General features: G+C 41.8%; 1 protein-coding gene across 1 annotated transcript in view; it reads left to right on the forward strand.

Annotated features, from left to right (window-relative positions):
* The first annotated feature begins 413 nt into the window (after positions 1-413).
* Blmh (bleomycin hydrolase) overlaps positions 414-17,571 on the forward strand; it is a 43,419-nt gene continuing 26,261 nt past the window's right edge. Inside the window, exons 1-6 of the mRNA XM_059271244.1 lie at positions 414-613; positions 963-1,160; positions 4,622-4,731; positions 5,513-5,654; positions 6,984-7,072; positions 8,278-8,370. Coding sequence (XP_059127227.1) covers positions 601-613; positions 963-1,160; positions 4,622-4,731; positions 5,513-5,654; positions 6,984-7,072; positions 8,278-8,370 — 645 coding nt within the window. The 5' untranslated portion in view covers positions 414-600. The remainder of the gene's footprint in view (positions 614-962; positions 1,161-4,621; positions 4,732-5,512; positions 5,655-6,983; positions 7,073-8,277; positions 8,371-17,571) is intronic.

The raw sequence follows: 17,571 nt of genomic DNA on the forward strand, positions 1-17,571 counted from the left end.
AGCTTTGGGGTGGATTTCTTGAGACCCGCCGACCCATCCTAAGGTCCTATGCCTAATTTTGGGACCCTAGTTTCCTTTTCATTTCCTGGAGCCTCCTTTTGGCTTCCCAAAACACTTCTGGGCGTTAGTTTCCCCAATGTTAGAATGTGAGGGATCTGGGCTCAGCACAAAACCCTCAGCCTACTTCCTCTGGGAGCTTGGGATCCCGGGAGGGCGCCCTTGTAGGATCACAGATGGCGGAGGGCGCCGCTGGGGTGAAGAGTGAGCAACACTGGCTACCGGGGTTGCCAACGTGGGTGGCTTTGCTGGGCCGCGCCCCGGGGTAGGGTGCCGGCCCCGGCGTCAGCAAGGCCGCCCCCCTCGTCGGCCCTCCCCCGGGCGGGGCCAGCCCCGACGGCGCTGACTCAGCAACGCGAGGGGGGAGTTTTGTCCCTCCGCGGACCCCGTTTCTCTCGGCCACCATTGAGCGGGTTTCCTTTTTCCGGCGCTCCGGGTGCAAGAACTAGGTCCGACCAGCTAGGCAGCGGACTGTAGCGTAACCCCAGAGCTCACCTGAGGACCCCGAAAACTAACGTTTCCCCACGAGGCAGCGTGGGCGCCATGAACAACGCGGGTGAGGCGCCCCTCTTCCCGCGAGTGTTTCCCAGGGTCTTCTTCCAGGCTCCGTGGACCCGTGAGGCCCGGCGGCGTGAAAGGCCGGGGTGCGGGGGTGAGACCTAGGCAAGGGCGGGGATGTAGCCCTCCCGGAGGGCCAGAGAGCCAGGAGGGAGACGGCATCTTGCAGGAGGATGACGGGGGGAGGGCTTTCTGACTTCAGCACTCTCCAGGATGCTCTTGCGAAGTTAAATCCAGCATCTACAGTGACTCTTTCCTAAAGCTGCCTCCCCGCTCCCCCATCAGCCTCTTTTTTTTTTTTTGGGGGGGGGAGGTTATAATTATAATGGCGTTTGATCTCCCCGCAGGACTGAATTCGGAGAAGGTAGCTGCTCTGATCCATAAACTAAATTCTGACCCTCAGTTCGTACTTGCCCAGAATGTTGGGACCACTCATGATCTGTTGGACATCTGTCTGAAGAGGGCCACGGTCCAGGGTGCTCAGCATGTGTTCCAGCACGTTGTGCCTCAGGAAGGCAAGCCAGTCACCAACCAGAAGAGCTCTGGTGAGGTCTTCGACTTCTTGCCTACTTTACTGACTGCAGCCTGTTTTATTGTCCTAAAAATGGCCTTGGGAGAACAGAGCTTTGTAGCACATTGAAAGAACTTGTAATAAGCCAGAAAAGAGGCACAAGAACATTGCTTGTGTGGTGGCCTGTTAGCGTTTAGTCTGAACACTAAAGTGACAAGTGGGTGATGGCCATTGACTGCACATCGCCATATTGTCTTGATATTATGTGATATTGGATTGATGTGGTTGGTTCTCATGCCGTTTTTATCTTAACAGTTCATCTAGAAGTAGCTGAAGAGAGAAACAGTTAGAGGGGAGAAGTTGCATACAAAGATAAACCAAAAATTGAAGATGAGCTATGCCCTTGGTCACAAATAGTCCATACAAAAATATCCATGCCCTAGAAGACTTCCCAGAATTACACTAAAATCCAAATATATAAAATAGAAAAAAATGTGATTACAACAAAGTGTCATTGACTATTATTTTAAAATGTGCTCCCTGGTTGCAGCTGGAGTTACTGTGCTCATAGGTCAGTTCCCATCAGTAGGCTACTTTCTAGTACTCCTGAGTTCTCATTCCTGGCTGGCTAAGAATTCTTGTTTTGCTGTACACTGTCCTGTTACCACTGTTAGAAATACATCTACACTGAGAGATTGGGTATCCAGGAATCCAAAGAGAAGAAATATTCTCACAACAAAATTGCACTAAAAGGACCTTGCATTATTTTTCGTTTTGATACTTCTCCAAGTCCATGTGTACTTACAGTAAACACATTAGTGCTACTTAGAGCAACTCAAAACTCAAAAGGATACATTTAACATGGGTAGTGTTTTGCTGTATGTAAATTATAGGTTAAAGATTAATTAAGGATTGATTTTTAAATTTTGAAGGGAAAAAATTATGACCTTGCAAAAAAATCTTTTTATGTAGTAGAAAGTGCTTACTTAGCATGCCCAGGCCCTTAGTTCAGAAATGTTTGGGATGGTGAGGTCTGCCAGGCTACAGACTATCTAGTTAATATATTACAGTAGCCCCGCGTGTTCTGATTGCAATGGTCTCCTAGGGTAACCTGAGAAATGTGGTGTATCTCTTTAATTTACTCTAAATACTAACAGTGCATGAGCGATGTAATTTGTTCCTGTGACGTTTTCATCTTAACAGTTCACCCGGAAGTAGCAGAAATAGAACTAGTGTACAGGAGAGAGGACGTGTACAGATAAGCCTGAAGTCAAGATGACACTATTCAGAAACACCATTTAATTTTTCTTTCTTTGTTACAAAATCATTCTTGTTCAGTGTAGAAAATCTGTGAAGTACCAGTAGGGGAGTAGTTTTTGTTTACCCATCAAGCCTTTATTCTCTGTACAAGTGGTTTTAATATGAGATCATCCTTGAAGAATTTTTATATGTGCCTTTTATAAACCTCTTCATTTGTTCATATGTTATAGACATGGTTTCTTATCTGTAAAAACATTGTATCCAAATATGTTGAAAGTTTCCCCTGAATTTTCCTCCAGAAGAGCGTTACTCTTTATTCAAGGCTCACAAAGGCTTTCAGGATAGACACGCTGAGTTTATCTTGCAGTAGAGTTGTGTTTTGAAGTTGCCTAGTCCACAATAGTTGGAATGCATACAGATATTAGATTCCATCAGTTTCTGAGAGGCAAAATATTTGAATGTTCTGGACATGACTTCACATAGAAATGTTGGATGTCATTACAGAAAGCTGTGAACTATAGAAGCTCTGGTTATGCATTTATAGGGGTAAACGAAGACATGATTGTATTCTCAGTGCTTGTTATAAAGTCTGCAGGGACAGCATCATGTATGGGTTTAAAACATTGCTAATCAGAAACTTACTAAGTGGAAGAATGATGGTGTGTTGTGGTTGAAAATGTGGATACTGATGGCCAGGTGCATATAAAGAGTGTGAAGCTGTGAAAATAGAATAGAAAAGTAGAAAAATAGTCCTTCTTTGTAGCCAACAATGACCTTGAATTTCTCATCCTTCTGCCTCCACCTCCCAGGTGTTGGATTATGATTTCAGCCATGTACTACTGTGTCTGATGTATAGGGTACTAAGGAGGAATCCAGGGCTTATTCCATGCTAGTTAAGCATTCTATCAACTGAGCAACATCTCCATCCTGGAACAATAGTGCTTCTAAGTAAATTTACTGTTTTAACATGATTTTAAGAGGAAAATACTTTGTTGTTTCATTTATGTCTCAATTTTAAATTATATATATTTTAGCTCTTGAGCTGAAGTGATCCTCCTACTTCAGCCCTCCCAAGCCTTTCATTTGTATTTAAATATTTATATAGCCCAGTTAGTCAAATACTTCCCTTAAAAACAACTCAATTTTGGGAAAATAGGCAAGTGTTTTAAGCTTAGCACTCATTGAAGGATGCACTCACTGTCCATTCCAAATCAAGGTTTCTTGTGCATTCCAAATCAAGGTTTCTGTTCATTTCAAATTAAGGTTTTGATTTCCAAATCATTCTCAGGTGATTTGTATTTCCTTAGCTCTCTGTTCAGAAGTGGAATGCTTATTGGGCATTATCGAGAAGAAAAAGGATATTTTCCCACTTCACTAATGTCTTATGAAGAACTTAAAAAAACAAAAGTTTCTTTATTCTCTGTGTCTTTTTTGGACATCATGTAATTTATCCATGATCTCTCATTTTCTTTTAGTGTTCCTAGGTTATCCTAGAACTCATATATTATCTAGGCTGACTTTGAACTCATAGCAATCTTCTTTTTTTTTTTTTTGGTTTTTGGTTTTTCGAGACAGGGTTTCTCTGTGTAGCTTTGCGCCTTTCCTGGGACTCACTTGGTAGCCCAGGCTGGCCTCGAACTCACAGAGATCCACCTGGCTCTGCCTCCCGAGTGCTGGGATCAAAGGCGTGCGCCACCACCGCCTGGCCATAGCAATCTTCTTGTTTCAATCTCCTAAGTACTGGGATTATAGGTACGAGCCACCATACCCAACCTAAAAGGTTCTGGTTGGTTTTTGTTTTGTTTTGATTTTGTATTTGAGTGAATGAGTGTGTGTGTATATATACCATATAGTAATAATCACGACATGTCTTTCAATTTGCTTTGTTTTCAATATTTCTGTTCTGGACTGAAGATGTAGTTAAGCTGGTAGAATGCTTAGCATGTACAAATTCCTGGGTTCAGTTCCTAGTATCACATAAAACCAAGCATGGTGACACACACATGTCTATATTGTACTTGGGACATGAAGCAGGAGGATCAGGAGTTCAAGACTACTCTGGTTATATATAGTGGGTTCTATGAGAGTCTGTCTCAAAAACAAATGAATCTAGTATTTCTGTTCTTTCTTACTAGTCTTGGTGTCCGGATCTTATGGATTTGGGGTTAGGAGGTACAGTTGGGTCAGTGGGATCTATAAACAGTCATAACTTCTTGGTTTGCTTTCTCATTTTAGGACGATGCTGGATCTTTTCTTGTTTGAATGTTATGAGACTTCCGTTCATGAAAAAATTTAATATTGAAGAATTTGAGTTTAGTCAATCTTACCTGTTTTTTTGGGACAAGGTAGGGGACTGACCTTGCATGATTCTTTCTGTTTCAATAGCAACCTAGTTAGGGGCAGCCTTTATATTATTCTGCTTTTCTCATAGTAGTGTACCTTTCAGAAGTCTGTCTTCTCAAAGCAGAAGTACTTTTCCTTCTGTGGTGCCAGGGTCAGAGCCAGGGCTTCTGGCGTGATTTGACGAAGCTCTAACCCTGACCTCTTGCCCCACAGCTGCTTTTTGTTTGGTAGGTGGCTGCGTTCTCTGAGGAAATAACAAATCTATTGACTCACTGCCCATGTTTTCTTTATTTAAAATGTAAAAGTTTGTTTCCAGCAACCTCCCTCACCGGCGTCTTTACTTAGGCCATTGGGTCTTTTAAGCGCCCAGTTTCTTTCAGTAGCACCTTTCTGGGGGAAAAAAAAAAAAAAAAAAAAAAAAAAAAGCAGTAAAAATTTTTATTTCAATTTAAAATCTTTAAAATATAACTGTTCATTAGATGTTTACTGATTAAAGACTAACAGAATTTATTTGAACATTAGAATGTATATGGAGCACATGGATGCAGTATGTTGCAATATATATGCATGTATAAGAAAAGACCAGATATTCTTTTGAAGACAAATACCAATATTTAATTGCCAACTTCAGTTTTAAAAAACTTATATATTAAATTCTTAGTTGTTCCAAGACTCCCATTCTACTGATCATGCATGCCAGTGACGTGATTGGCTCTCTTTGCCTTTATTTATTTATTTATTTATTTATTTATTTATTTATTTATTTATCTTCTCTAACTTTAGGTTGAACGCTGTTATTTCTTCTTGAATGCTTTTGTGGACACAGCCCAGAAAAAAGAGCCTGAAGATGGGAGACTGGTGCAGTATTTGCTTATGAACCCTACCAATGATGGTGGACAATGGGATATGCTTGTCAATATTGTTGGTAAGAATTTGTCTCTGAATTTGCGAGCTCTGCAGGTAGGACTAGGCTGTTTCTTTGGTGTTATGTACACAGTGGAACTGGCTTTCAAGAAGACTGCATAGTTAGCTCTACAAACCTTTACCTCTCATTCTCACTGTGAAGTCCCTTTCTTTAAATAACTGATAAAGAAATAGATGCTGGGAAGGCTTGACTGGGAGAAGAATTAATTAGAAGTAACTTCCCATAAAAAAAAAACACTGAGGGGCTAGAGAGATGGCTCAGTGGTTAAAGAGCACTGGTTGCTCTTCCAGAAGACCCAGGTTCAAATTTCAGCATCTACATGTGGCCCAGAGCCATCTGTAACTCTAGTTCTAGTGTATTAAATCCTCTTTTAGCCCTTACATGGTACACAGATACACATGCCAGCAAAACACCCGTACTCACTAATTTTAAAAGAAAGCGCCGAGGAATCAGGAAGCATATTACTAGGGCTAGTGAGATGGGTAAGCAGTTAAGAGCACTTACGCATGTTACAGAAGACCCAGGTTAAATTCCTGGTCCCTATGTGGTGGTTCACAACCATCTGTAACTCCAGACACTCTTCTGGTCTCCTCAGGCACACACAGTGCACATACATAAATGCAGGCAAAATACTCATAAAAGCAAAGCAAATCTGAAAAAAGAAAAGATGGTTGGTTTGGTAGTGTAGATCAGGGTAGAGTGCTTGCCTGGCATGCACATGGCTGTGGGTTTGATCCCTAGCAGTGCAGACAACAAACAGGCAGAGCAGGCAAGCAGACAGAACCCTGCATTTGTTTGGAAGTGTCTTTATCCTAACATTTTCTTTTGGGAGACTGCATGCTAAGTATTTATAAAGTATGATAGGTCAAAATATTAGAATTAATTTCAAGGTACATAGCTGTGCATATAAAAAGTCTGGGACTGAAGGTATAACTCAGTAGTAGTAAGGCACTTTCTTAGTGTGCTGGAGGCCCTAGATTCAGTCCTTAGAATCAAACAATCCAACAAGACTGGTAAGGGCTGGGGATGAAGTCCAGTGGGTAGAGTGCTGCCTGGCATGCACAAAGCTCTGGGTTCAATCTAGCACTGAATAAACCAGGTCTAGTGGTGTATGCCCGTAATCTCAATACTCAGGAGGTCAAGGCAGAAAGACTTGAAGTTCAAGGTTATTCTTAGCCACATAGAGAGTTTGAGGGCAGCCTGGACTACATGAAATCCTACCCTTGTTTATTAATACAGCCTATTTGAAGAAGCCAATAATTTGGACAGGATTTCTGATACTAGAATTTATCTTCACTTTATCGAACACTAAAATTTCTTGTCTTTTAGAAAAATACGGTGTTGTCCCCAAGAAATGCTTCCCCGAATCTCATACAACAGAGGCAAGCAGAAGAATGAATGATATTCTGAATCACAAGGTACGGAATATGAGTAGGAGGGACTGGGTTAGTGCACTGGACCTTAAAAAGGGACAGGATAACTATTAATGTCAAGGTCTATCAAAAGCAATGTGGCTACACATTAACCTCAAGAAATCATTAAGATTACTGTGTTTTGTTTCTGTCAATTTTAGTATTTTCTTATACGTATTCAAGGGAAAAGGTTCTGGGGTCAGTTAACCTGAGTCTCGAACACACAGGCTTCTGTGCTCCTCACTTGATTCTAGTAGAGGTGTGCTGAGGCTGTTTCATGTACTAGCAGAACCAAGCAGAGCAATTTGTTAGACTTCCTTTAAAAGTGTGCTTTGTTCTTAGGCTTACCCAGACCACATCAGTGTGGTTTAGCCACCCACTGAGGAGTTGATGTAGTCACTGAGCTGTTTTTTATGGCTTAAGTTACCCTAATGAATCATTCTCCTCCACATTTTCCCAGGGATGATTATAAGCCCTGTGCGGTGGTGCTCTGCTTGCCAGATCTCTTTTTTGAGAACTGGAAGTTGCCAAAATCTGCCGCCCAGATCTTCACGGCTGAAATTAGATGTTATCCCCAGGGAAAAGAGTGCATTTAAAAATAAGCATAGTTATGTTTCCCCAATATTAGATGTAGACTGTTTCCTACCCAGGGAACTCTAGATCTCTTATCATAAATCTTAGCTTTGGATTTCATTTTGATTGAGAGCAAGTTACTTTAGCACTGCAGTTCAGTTTCAGAATCTCTCTAATGTTGGGCTTCTCCCAAAATTGAAAGAAACAGAAAACCATGTTGGAGGTTGATGTAGTCACAGTTACAGTGACTGGCAGAGAAGGTAAAGTGGACAGCAAATAGAATTCTAAATGAGAACGTGTTAAGAGTGCTTAGTGCTGTTGTGATCTGTCTCCTGCTTTCTTAGGGGTGGTGGGTACCAGGACCAGATGTTCTCCCATGCACACACACAGGGGACTGTCAATTGCAGAGAAAGATCAGCTCTGTCCAGTATTCTTGGGGAATAATCCCCATCTGTGTCCTTATTGAAAGTACCTTTCACTATCTGTCTTAGTGGACCAGTTGGGGAAAATCACTTGTTTCTATAAACTTTGCCCAGGGTGTTAGCTGTGTTGTACTTTCAAGCGTAGCTAGTGGTGATCTGTTAGGCTTATTAACCGCTTGTGTAACTACTGAAATGCTGAATAAGTTTCTATCATAGATGAGAGAATTCTGTATACGACTACGGAACCTGGTACACAGTGGAGCAACCAAAGGGGAGATCTCATCTACACAAGATGCCATGATGGAGGAGGTAATAAGAGTCTTTGGACTTTTTGTGGCTTGTCTAAAAAGCTCCTGGAAATATCCTGCTAAACTAATTATGGAATGCAGTCACTGCAAGGGAATATTTAATTGAATGAAAGCTACTTATTTTTCACTTAAGAGGTAGAGACAAAAGGATCAAGACTTCCAGGTCAGCCTTAGTTGTATAACCTTGGCTACAGGATACCCTGTCTCAGTAAAACAAAAACTACTTATTTTAAAGCTGAAAAAAAAAATGAGATTTATGCTTGCTTGCATTTTAAGGACTTGTACTGAGGTTTCCTAATTCCTAGTTTAGGTTCTATATAAAACCATTTTTTTTTTTTTTTTGCATTTATAAGTAATACCTTCTGTGAATTTGGCACTGAGGGAATAAAGATGAGAAGGCAAGTTTCTGCTTTCAAAGAGCTCAGGTTTTTCCTCCCATCCTTCCTCTCCCGGTACTGGAGATGAACTTGGGGCAGGGCCTCTTGCTCTACCATGGAGCTGTATCCCTGGTTTTACAAGTTTAGTCTGGGAAAAAGAAAAACCATGAACAATGATAGTCATTGGGTGCTAAATGTGTAACAGAGTTCTCTGGTCATGGAGAGGAAATGACTGACTCAGGGAAGATAGTTGAACTGTGTGACTAGCAGGGACTACCACCCCCAGGCAAAGGAAGTTTTGTAGCCAGCAGGTGGGATGAAAGGGCTCTTGGATAGACAGCCGAGCAGCTGGGTTTATTCTGTAATGAGGAGCTGTCGATGGTTGTATCTGTTAAAAGTAATGTGTGTTGAACACCTAGAAAATTGAAAACTCACCAAATATAGGTATTTACTATCAAGGCAGATAAGAGTCTGTATTAATACTATCCATATTCAATACTAATAGATGTGAAGCCGAAATTTTCTGAGAAAAGAACAGATGTTATCTTCTCCAGCCCGTGGGCACATTGGTGAGACCACAGTTTAAGACAGGAGCAGAGTGGCTTCCCATTTTGTCACTTCAGTGGAAAATATGAATGTTAAGGGAGACAGTGCAGCATGGTGGAGCATGTCTACAGAGTCAGATTGATGGCCTTTCCTGCTCAACCACATGGCCTAGGACAAGTTCCTTACTCCTTCAAGTCTCGGTTTGTTCATGGTTACATATCAGTGTTTGATATGGTAGCTGTTTCTTACATGTTTGAATAGATGAATGAATGCACAGTGCTTATTTGCCAAATGCATTTAAATTATATTCAACTTTCTTAAATGTTCTGTTGAAGAACCATCTTTTAGTACAGAAGGAAAGAGACTTTAGAGTTAGATGTACCATGGATTTAAATCTGACTTGGTTAGATTTAAATCCTGTGATCTGCTCACTAACCTAAGACTCAGTTTGAGATTTTAAAATACTTCCCTCCTTGGAATGATGGGGAGGGAGAGAGTGGAGGGAGGTCAAATAAGGAATTAATGTCAGAATGCCTGGTGCTAGTGTCCTGCATATAGATAGCAAACACTCAGTAAACGTTTGTTGACTTCTCTTCCTGTTTGGAATGGTGGCTCTTACTGAGGCCATCTTTCCTGACAATTTGCCTTAACTTGTGATTAGATTAAGGTAATGGGAATGTAGCAGGGATGAAGACTGTACAGTCAGGGCCAGCAAGTGACTCAGCAGGTACCAACCGAATGCCTCCAAGCTTAATGACCTAAGTTCAGTCTTTGGGACCCACATGGTGGAAGGGAAAGATGGATTCCTCCTAGTTATCCTCTGATCTCCGCACATGCATGCACAAATAAATGAGTGAATTTAATAACTTTAAAGAAAGGTCCAGAGAGTAGGAGTAGTAGTATTATTGCTGCTTTTTTTTCCAAGACAGGGTTTCTCTGTGTAACTTTGACTGTCCTAGAACTCGCTCTGTAGCCCAGGCTGGCCTTGAACTCAACTCACAGAGATCTGCCTGCCTCTGCCTCCCAAGTGCTGAGATCAAGGGTGTGTGCCACCACCGCCCTGCCTTTTTCTTCTTAGGAGTTATTTTTACTTCTGAGTGTTTTGCCTGCATGTATGTGAGTTCAGGAAGTGCCCACAGAGGCCAGAAGACATCAGATCCCCTGAAAGTGGAGTTACAGACAGTGGTGAGCTACCATGTGGGTGGCTGGGTCCTCTGCAAGAACAAATGTTCTTAACTGCCCAAGCCGTCTCTGCAGCCCCCAGATATACTACTTATAGATCATAAGTATCATATTGGCCTGTGGTGTTTGCTTTAGTGATCCTTGGATTAATAATATACCATAGTATTAGTAGAGGACAATAAATGATACAGAATTATAGCCATACATTTTTACATGTTTTGTTTTCTTCTCCTACCTACCTTGAAATCCAAAGAGAATACTTTACCATGTCCTGAGTCTGGGTGTTCTGTAGTGTTGTTTACTTAATGACTTATTTCATCTGTTCACTACAGAATCTGTGTGGTAGGTTTTTACATTTTTACAATCTTCCAAATAACTCCTTAGTATTGAACCCAACTCTTTTGTAATGAAGAGTCTAGCTTCACTTAAAGCCACAAATTAGTACCTATGATTTACCTAGCCTTATGAGCAAGTCTCAGTGATGACTTCAGTGAGTAACCATGAAGCCGAGGTAGCTTGAATGGAACTTGTTTATGCCAAAGGCATTCTTTCAGAGAGGAGCGTAGGTGGTTTGTGGATGAGGCAGACTGAGCAGATCTTTTGGAATCATGTGGCCACCTCAATTACAGGTGTTTTCCATGTGCTCATTTTTGAAGCCTCCATATCCCTTTAGGATTACTAATGTATTCTTTTCCAAAACTTGCTCTGTTAAAAATAAGTCCTCAAACAAAGACCACTAAAACTTGCCAGGGCCCTGAAAAGGGACAGGAAGTAATTTTGACGGCTTAGGAAATTCTATAGCAGAGGTTCTTTTTTTTTTCCTTCCCTCTGTGTAGCTTTGCACTTTTCCTGGAACTCACTCTGTAGACCAGGCTGGCCTCAAACTCACAGAGATCCTCCTGCCTCTGCCTCCTGAGTGCTGGGATTAAAGGCGTGCGCTGCCGCCGCCGCCGCCACCACCACCCAGCAATATAGCAGGGGTTCTTTGTTTTTTTTTTTTTTTTTTTTTTTTTTTGGTTTTTCGAGACAGGGTTTCTCTGTGTAGCTTTGCGCCTTTTCCTGGAACTCACTTGGTAGCCCAGGCTGGCCTCGAACTCACAGAGATCCGCCTGGCTCTGCCTCCCGAGTGCTGGGATTAAAGGCGTGCGCCACCACCGCCCGGCTAGCAGGGGTTCTTAAAAACATTAATGGCACTGGGGAGTTGGCTCAATGGTTAAGAGCACTGGCTGCTTTTCCAGAGGACCCCAGTTCTGTTCCCAACATCCACCTGGTTGCTCACAACCATCTGTAATTCCAGTTCCAAGGGGATCCTATACCCTCTTCTGGCCTCTGGACACCAAGCACACATGTAGGCAAACTCTTAGGCACATAAAATAAAAATAAATAAACCTGTCAAGTGGTGGTGGCACATACCTTTAATCAAAGAGGCAGGAGGACCTCTGGGTTGGAGGCCAACCTGGTCTATAGAGCAAGTTCCAGGACAGACAGGGCTACACAGAGAAACCCTATCTCAAAAACCTTAAATAAAACATTGAGCCAAGGATACAGTTCAGTGGTATAGTATTTGTCTAACATGCTTAAGGTCTTGAGTGTGCAGAGGAAGAGAAGTGGGAGGAGCTGATAACATATTCCCAATTATTTGGGGATTATACTGATGTCCGTTCGTATTATCAGTGACAGTTAGATTTGGGCCAATCTGATAGGTAAACAACATTATCCCATATATAATTTTGGATGAGGCTGAGCATTTTTATAAACTATATTAATATCCTAAAAATTATTTTTAGATATATATTTTTAATTTTGTGTGTATGTGTCTGTGTCTGAGTGTATGTTTGTATACCATGTGTATGCAGGAACCTGCAGGGGTCAGAAAAGGCTGTTGAATCCCCTAGAACAGGAGTTAAAAGTGATTGGGTCCTCCACAAGAGCAGCAAGTACTTTAAATCATTGAACCATCTCTCCAGGTCCTAAAAATTACTATTAAGAAAACCATATTATGTGTACATGTGTATGTCTGTGTGTGGATATGTGCATAAGAGTGTAGTGTCGGAGGACACCAGAAGAGGGCGTCAGATGAGATATGGTGGATATCAGCCATTGGATGTGGGTGCTGGAAGCCTATAAAGCAGGTCCTCTGCAAGTGCAGCAAGCACTCTTAACCACTGGACCATCTTTACAGCCCCAGGATTCATATTTTACCTGTTTGGATAGGTCTTCTTGAGGTAAAATCTGAGCTGAGCTAAGAGTAATAAGAGTACACCAGGCAGGGGACAGCAAGGACAAATGCCCCAGGATGGAAGAAGCTGGTGTTCCTGAGTAACAGAAAGAAGGTACTGTGGCGGGGTGGTGGTGGTGCACGCCTTTAATCCCAGCACTTTGGAGGCAGAGCCAGGCCTCTGAGTTCAAAGCCAGCCTGGCCTACAGAGCAAGATCCAGGACAGGCACCAAAACTACACAGAGAAACCCTGTCTCAGAAAAGAAAAAGGAAAAAAAAAAAAAAAGAAACAGGAAAAAAAAAAAAAGAGGAGGAGGAGGAGGAGGAGGAGGAGGAAGAAGGTGGCGGCAGCACTGTGGCTTGAGTCTGGGAAGTGAGGATGGGGTCCAGTGGGACAGATCGCAGTGGAAATGGGAACTGGCTTAATATAGGACCCAGAGCTGTGGTGAAGAGCTTGCATCTTACTCTAAGTAAGGTAGCTTTTAGGGAGTGTAAGCTAATATTTTTTTTTTAAATATTTTTTACTCTGAAGCTGTGCATAGTGGCACACACTTATAATTGTAGGGCTAGAGTGGCTGAGACAGGAAAAATCACAAGATTGAGGCTAGTATGGCTATATATAACCCTGTTTCAAGGAAGGTGTGTGTGTGTGTGTGTGTGTGTGTGTGTGTGTGTGTGTGTGTGTTGGTCAGAGAGACGGGGACAGAGAGACACCTTCACTCTGTATTTTGAGAACAGATTGTAGAAATAGAGAGACTAGATGGAAAGTTCATTGTAACCCACAGGTTAGAGATTATAGCAGTTTGAGTAAGGCTAGAGAGTGAGACTCCTGAGCAGTGACATCTCTGGGTTTGTCTGGAAGGGATGGTGTAGGACTTGCCAGTGAGCTGTGTGGAAGACAGGGAAGGGGAGATATCTTGGTGATGTCATGATGTCTTGAGGGAAGATTGTAGATATGAGAAAAAGCTTTTTATCAGTTAAATCAGGAGTAGGGAAACTGTGTGGGAAAGAATAAAGGAGAGAAATAGTAATTGAGACGATTTGAGAGGAGGGAGATAGATTGATCTAATGAAGTACTTACAAAGTTTCACAGTCTGTGTAAAGCAGTTCAGAAACTACGGACAGAGTAGGTCTGCAGTGGAGGGGAAAGTCTGCATTTCTAGTTGTTGAATTCACATACTGCTCTAGAAGCCATCTCAAGAACACTGTTATCCCATGAGCTCATTCTCTTAGCATCCCAGAGCAGCATTTACCTTGTATATACCAGCATGTGCCTTACATGCCTTTCCTCTGTCTGAAGATAGATGTAATGCCTCTAGGGTGTATCTGCTCTCTTTACTTAGGTAGTATTTTTTGTTTTTAAGCATCTTATTCCATCTTATCCACCAGGAAGCAGTAGAGAGTGCTTTTCTCCTGTCCTCTTCCTCTGTGTGGCTTCGTCACAAAGGTCCATTCCATACCTCTTCAATAGTTAGTTCATTGAACTCCTGAACTGCCTTTCAAATTCACTGCTTTTATGAAGACTTATGGCCAGACTGATCAATGGTTCATTTTACCTTTAAACCTCGTTTCTCCATCAGTAAAAGTAGGAAGTTCCGGTAATTGATTTCTTAAGAACATTGTAGCAAGCTAGACACTGTGATACATACCTGTAATCTCTCCACTTGGGAGGCTGAGGCAGGAGGATTGCAAATTTGAGCTACTAGATAGTGAGACAATATCTCAAAACAAAACAGCATTGTAGCTTTGTACTTTATAACAGTGGAAGTAACTAAGTTTCCCTGTGCTCTAGATTTTTTCCAAGTTTTTTTCAACAACCATTGCTTCTAAGATTGTGCCACCTCTACATAGTTCCAACCTCTGAAATCTTCAGATTTACCAGTTTTCTCTGAACTGCTGTCTCCTAACCTTTTATTCATTCCTCATCTACCTCTGGTTGGCTTTCAGTTCTCTAGTTCTCACCTTGGGAATATTTATGATTGCCCTCCTCGTACATCCTTTCTCCCTCACCTGTCCAGCTTCTCTGTCTTCCAGATGCAGCCATGTGCATGAGAACTGACTTGGCCCCATCTGGTTGTCTTTAAATTGAGGCAGGTGGGCTGTGCTCTTGTTCGGAATCCGATGCTTTTTGTGCCTTTTTTCCTTTTCCTCCCCTTATGCTCTTTATGCCATTTGCCATGTTAGACCACAAGTCAATGAAAATAAATCTCTGCTATAGGAAAATAGTTTTAGAAGCCGATTAAAATAGGATTTTTTTTTTAAACAAACTGAGACTTGAAATTTAGACTATGTCTTCTTAGAAGATGTATTTTTAAAAATTATTTATTTATTATTTTTATGTGCATTGGTGTTTTGCCTGCATATACGTCTATGTGAGGGTGTCAGATCTTGGAGTTACAGACAGTTGTGAGCTGCCATATGGGTGCTGGGATTTGAACCTGGGTCCTCTGGAAGAACAGTCAATGCTCTTTAACCGCTGAACAACTATCTCTCTAGCCTCAGAAAATGTATTTAAAATTTTTTTTAAAGATTTTATTATTTATTATGTGCACAGTGTTCTGTCTGCATATATGCCTGCATACCAGAAGAGGACACCAGATGTCAGTATAGATGGTTGTGAGCCGCCATGTGGTTGCTGGGAATTGAACTCAGGACCTCTAGAAGACTAGCCAGTACTTTTAACCTCTGAGCCATCTCTCCAGCCCCTTAAAAATTTATTTATTTTTATTTTATGTGCATTGGTATTTTGCCTGCATGTATGTTTGTGTGAGGGTGTCAGATCCCCTGGAACTGGAGTTAAACACAGTTGTGAGCTGCCATGTGGGTGCTGGGAATTGAACCTGGGTCCTCTGGAAGAGCAGCCAGTGCTCTTAACCACTGGGCCATCTCTTGAGCCCCCTTAGAAGATGTATTTAGCTAGAGATAGGAATTTGATCTTTCTTATACAGACTTCAGCTTTTCTGAAGGGTTATAGGTTGGTAGACAAAGATTACACATTCCCAGAGTAAGAGTACTTTAAATTTCCGACTTAATTAGCAGTTAAATTAATCAAGCATTAAAAGCCTGATGGACTTAAGAGACACGTGTAGCCATGCTCAGCATGGCTTCTCTTGACTGCCCTCTTCCAAAGGTATGAGGGAAAACGGTCTCAGTGGATCAAAGACGTGAGAGAATTTTCCCAATAACTTATTACTGAGAAGAATAACTAAAAGCATTGACTTATTTTTTTAACATAAAAATAAAAATGACCAAGACCACATAAATATTGGCTGGGGGGTTCGGAGAGTAGAATCAGGTCCAGGGGTCTCTGTGCTGAAAGCCTTTAGCTTTCCAGTATTTTGGAAAGCCAACATTGCTTAAGCTCATTGCCTTGACTGTGTTAGTTTTTTGTTTTGTTTTTTTAGATCAGGTTGGATTGTACACCCATTTGCTCTGAAATCACAATTGGAAGGCACACGCAGTAAATTCTGTGTACATAGTACTTCTCTAGGCGTTAGAGACATCGTAATGAACAAGTCATAGGAATTCCCACCTCTAGCTGACTTTCTAGTAGGCAGAGACAATGTCAAAGTGTAATGCCCATGGAGAGAGCAGAGGGAGGAGCAGAGGTGCGGGGTGCGTCTCCCCAGTGCCTTAATGTGGATTCTGACGTGTAATTCTATTCTGAGGAATATGGTGGTGCTGTTGTGCGTCTTCTATGTCGTGAATGTCAGTTAAATTTTGTGAGAATCGGGTGACACTCCTGCTTTGTCCACCAGAGAGCAGACTTGGATAGTCAGTCATTTTTGTACCTTTGGAAATAGCATTATTTCAAAACAGAGACTCTTACATATCAAGAAAATACAGTCTCATGAGCCTTTGAGATTATGCTTTGGAATATTCCTTAAAATTATCCCCTCCACATTGGTACAGATGGTTCAGGGGTGACAAACAACTAGTTGGTAAAACTCCATGTGCTTTTGATTGATTGTTTTTCGAGACAGGATCTCACTGATGTAGCTCTGGCTGTCCTAGGACTCACTGTGTAGACCAGGCCTACCTTAAACTCTCAGAAATCAGCATGCTTCTGCCTCCCAGTGCTGGGATTAAAGGTGTGTGCTACTCCTGGCTTGCAAAACTATGAGTCTTAAGTTGAAGAAATTTTCTAGAATCTAAAAGGAAGTGCTGTCAGCCATATCATGTATATTTGATTAAAAGCTTTAGATTTCTAAGAGGTGAGCAGCTGGGTAGCTATGGTCTTGAAAAGGGGCTTACTAGAGAATTCAGTTTGATAACATAAATGCAGACTTTTTTTTAAAAAAGTTTAAAAAACTTTATTATTATTTTATTTATTTATTTTTTGGTTTTTCAAGACAGGGTTTCTCTGTGTAGTGCCTGTCCTGGATCTCTCTCTTTAGACCAGGCTGGCCTCGAACTCACAGAGATCCATCTGGCTCTGCCTCCCAAGTGCTGGGATTAAAGGTGTGTGCCACCACCGCCCAGTTTATTATTATTTTATTAATGCTTGTGTGTATGCTGTGTTTGTGGGTGGTCATATGCCATGGTGTACATAAGGAGGCTGGAGGGGGCAGCTTCATGGATGATTCCTTCCACCTTGATGTGCGTTCTGAAAATAGAACTCAGATCCTCAGGCTTGGTCAGCCAGTGCCCTTACCTGCTGAGCCATCTTGACCAGTGCCAAATTTCTTCTGATGCTTTCGTGTGTGTGTGTGTGTGTGTGTGTGTGTGTGTGTGTCTGTGTCTGTGTCTGTGTGTGTTGCCTAAGGTGCAGCTTTGGGGAGGAGGTAGTAATTTAATACTTTATACTTTGGATATTCAGGTAGGGAGAGAGAATATACTATAAGGTACAATGCACTTTGGAGAAGAAACTGTTCTTACT

This window comes from Peromyscus eremicus, chromosome 8a, assembly GCF_949786415.1.
Source record: "Peromyscus eremicus chromosome 8a, PerEre_H2_v1, whole genome shotgun sequence".
Lineage (NCBI taxonomy): Eukaryota > Metazoa > Chordata > Mammalia > Rodentia > Cricetidae > Peromyscus > Peromyscus eremicus.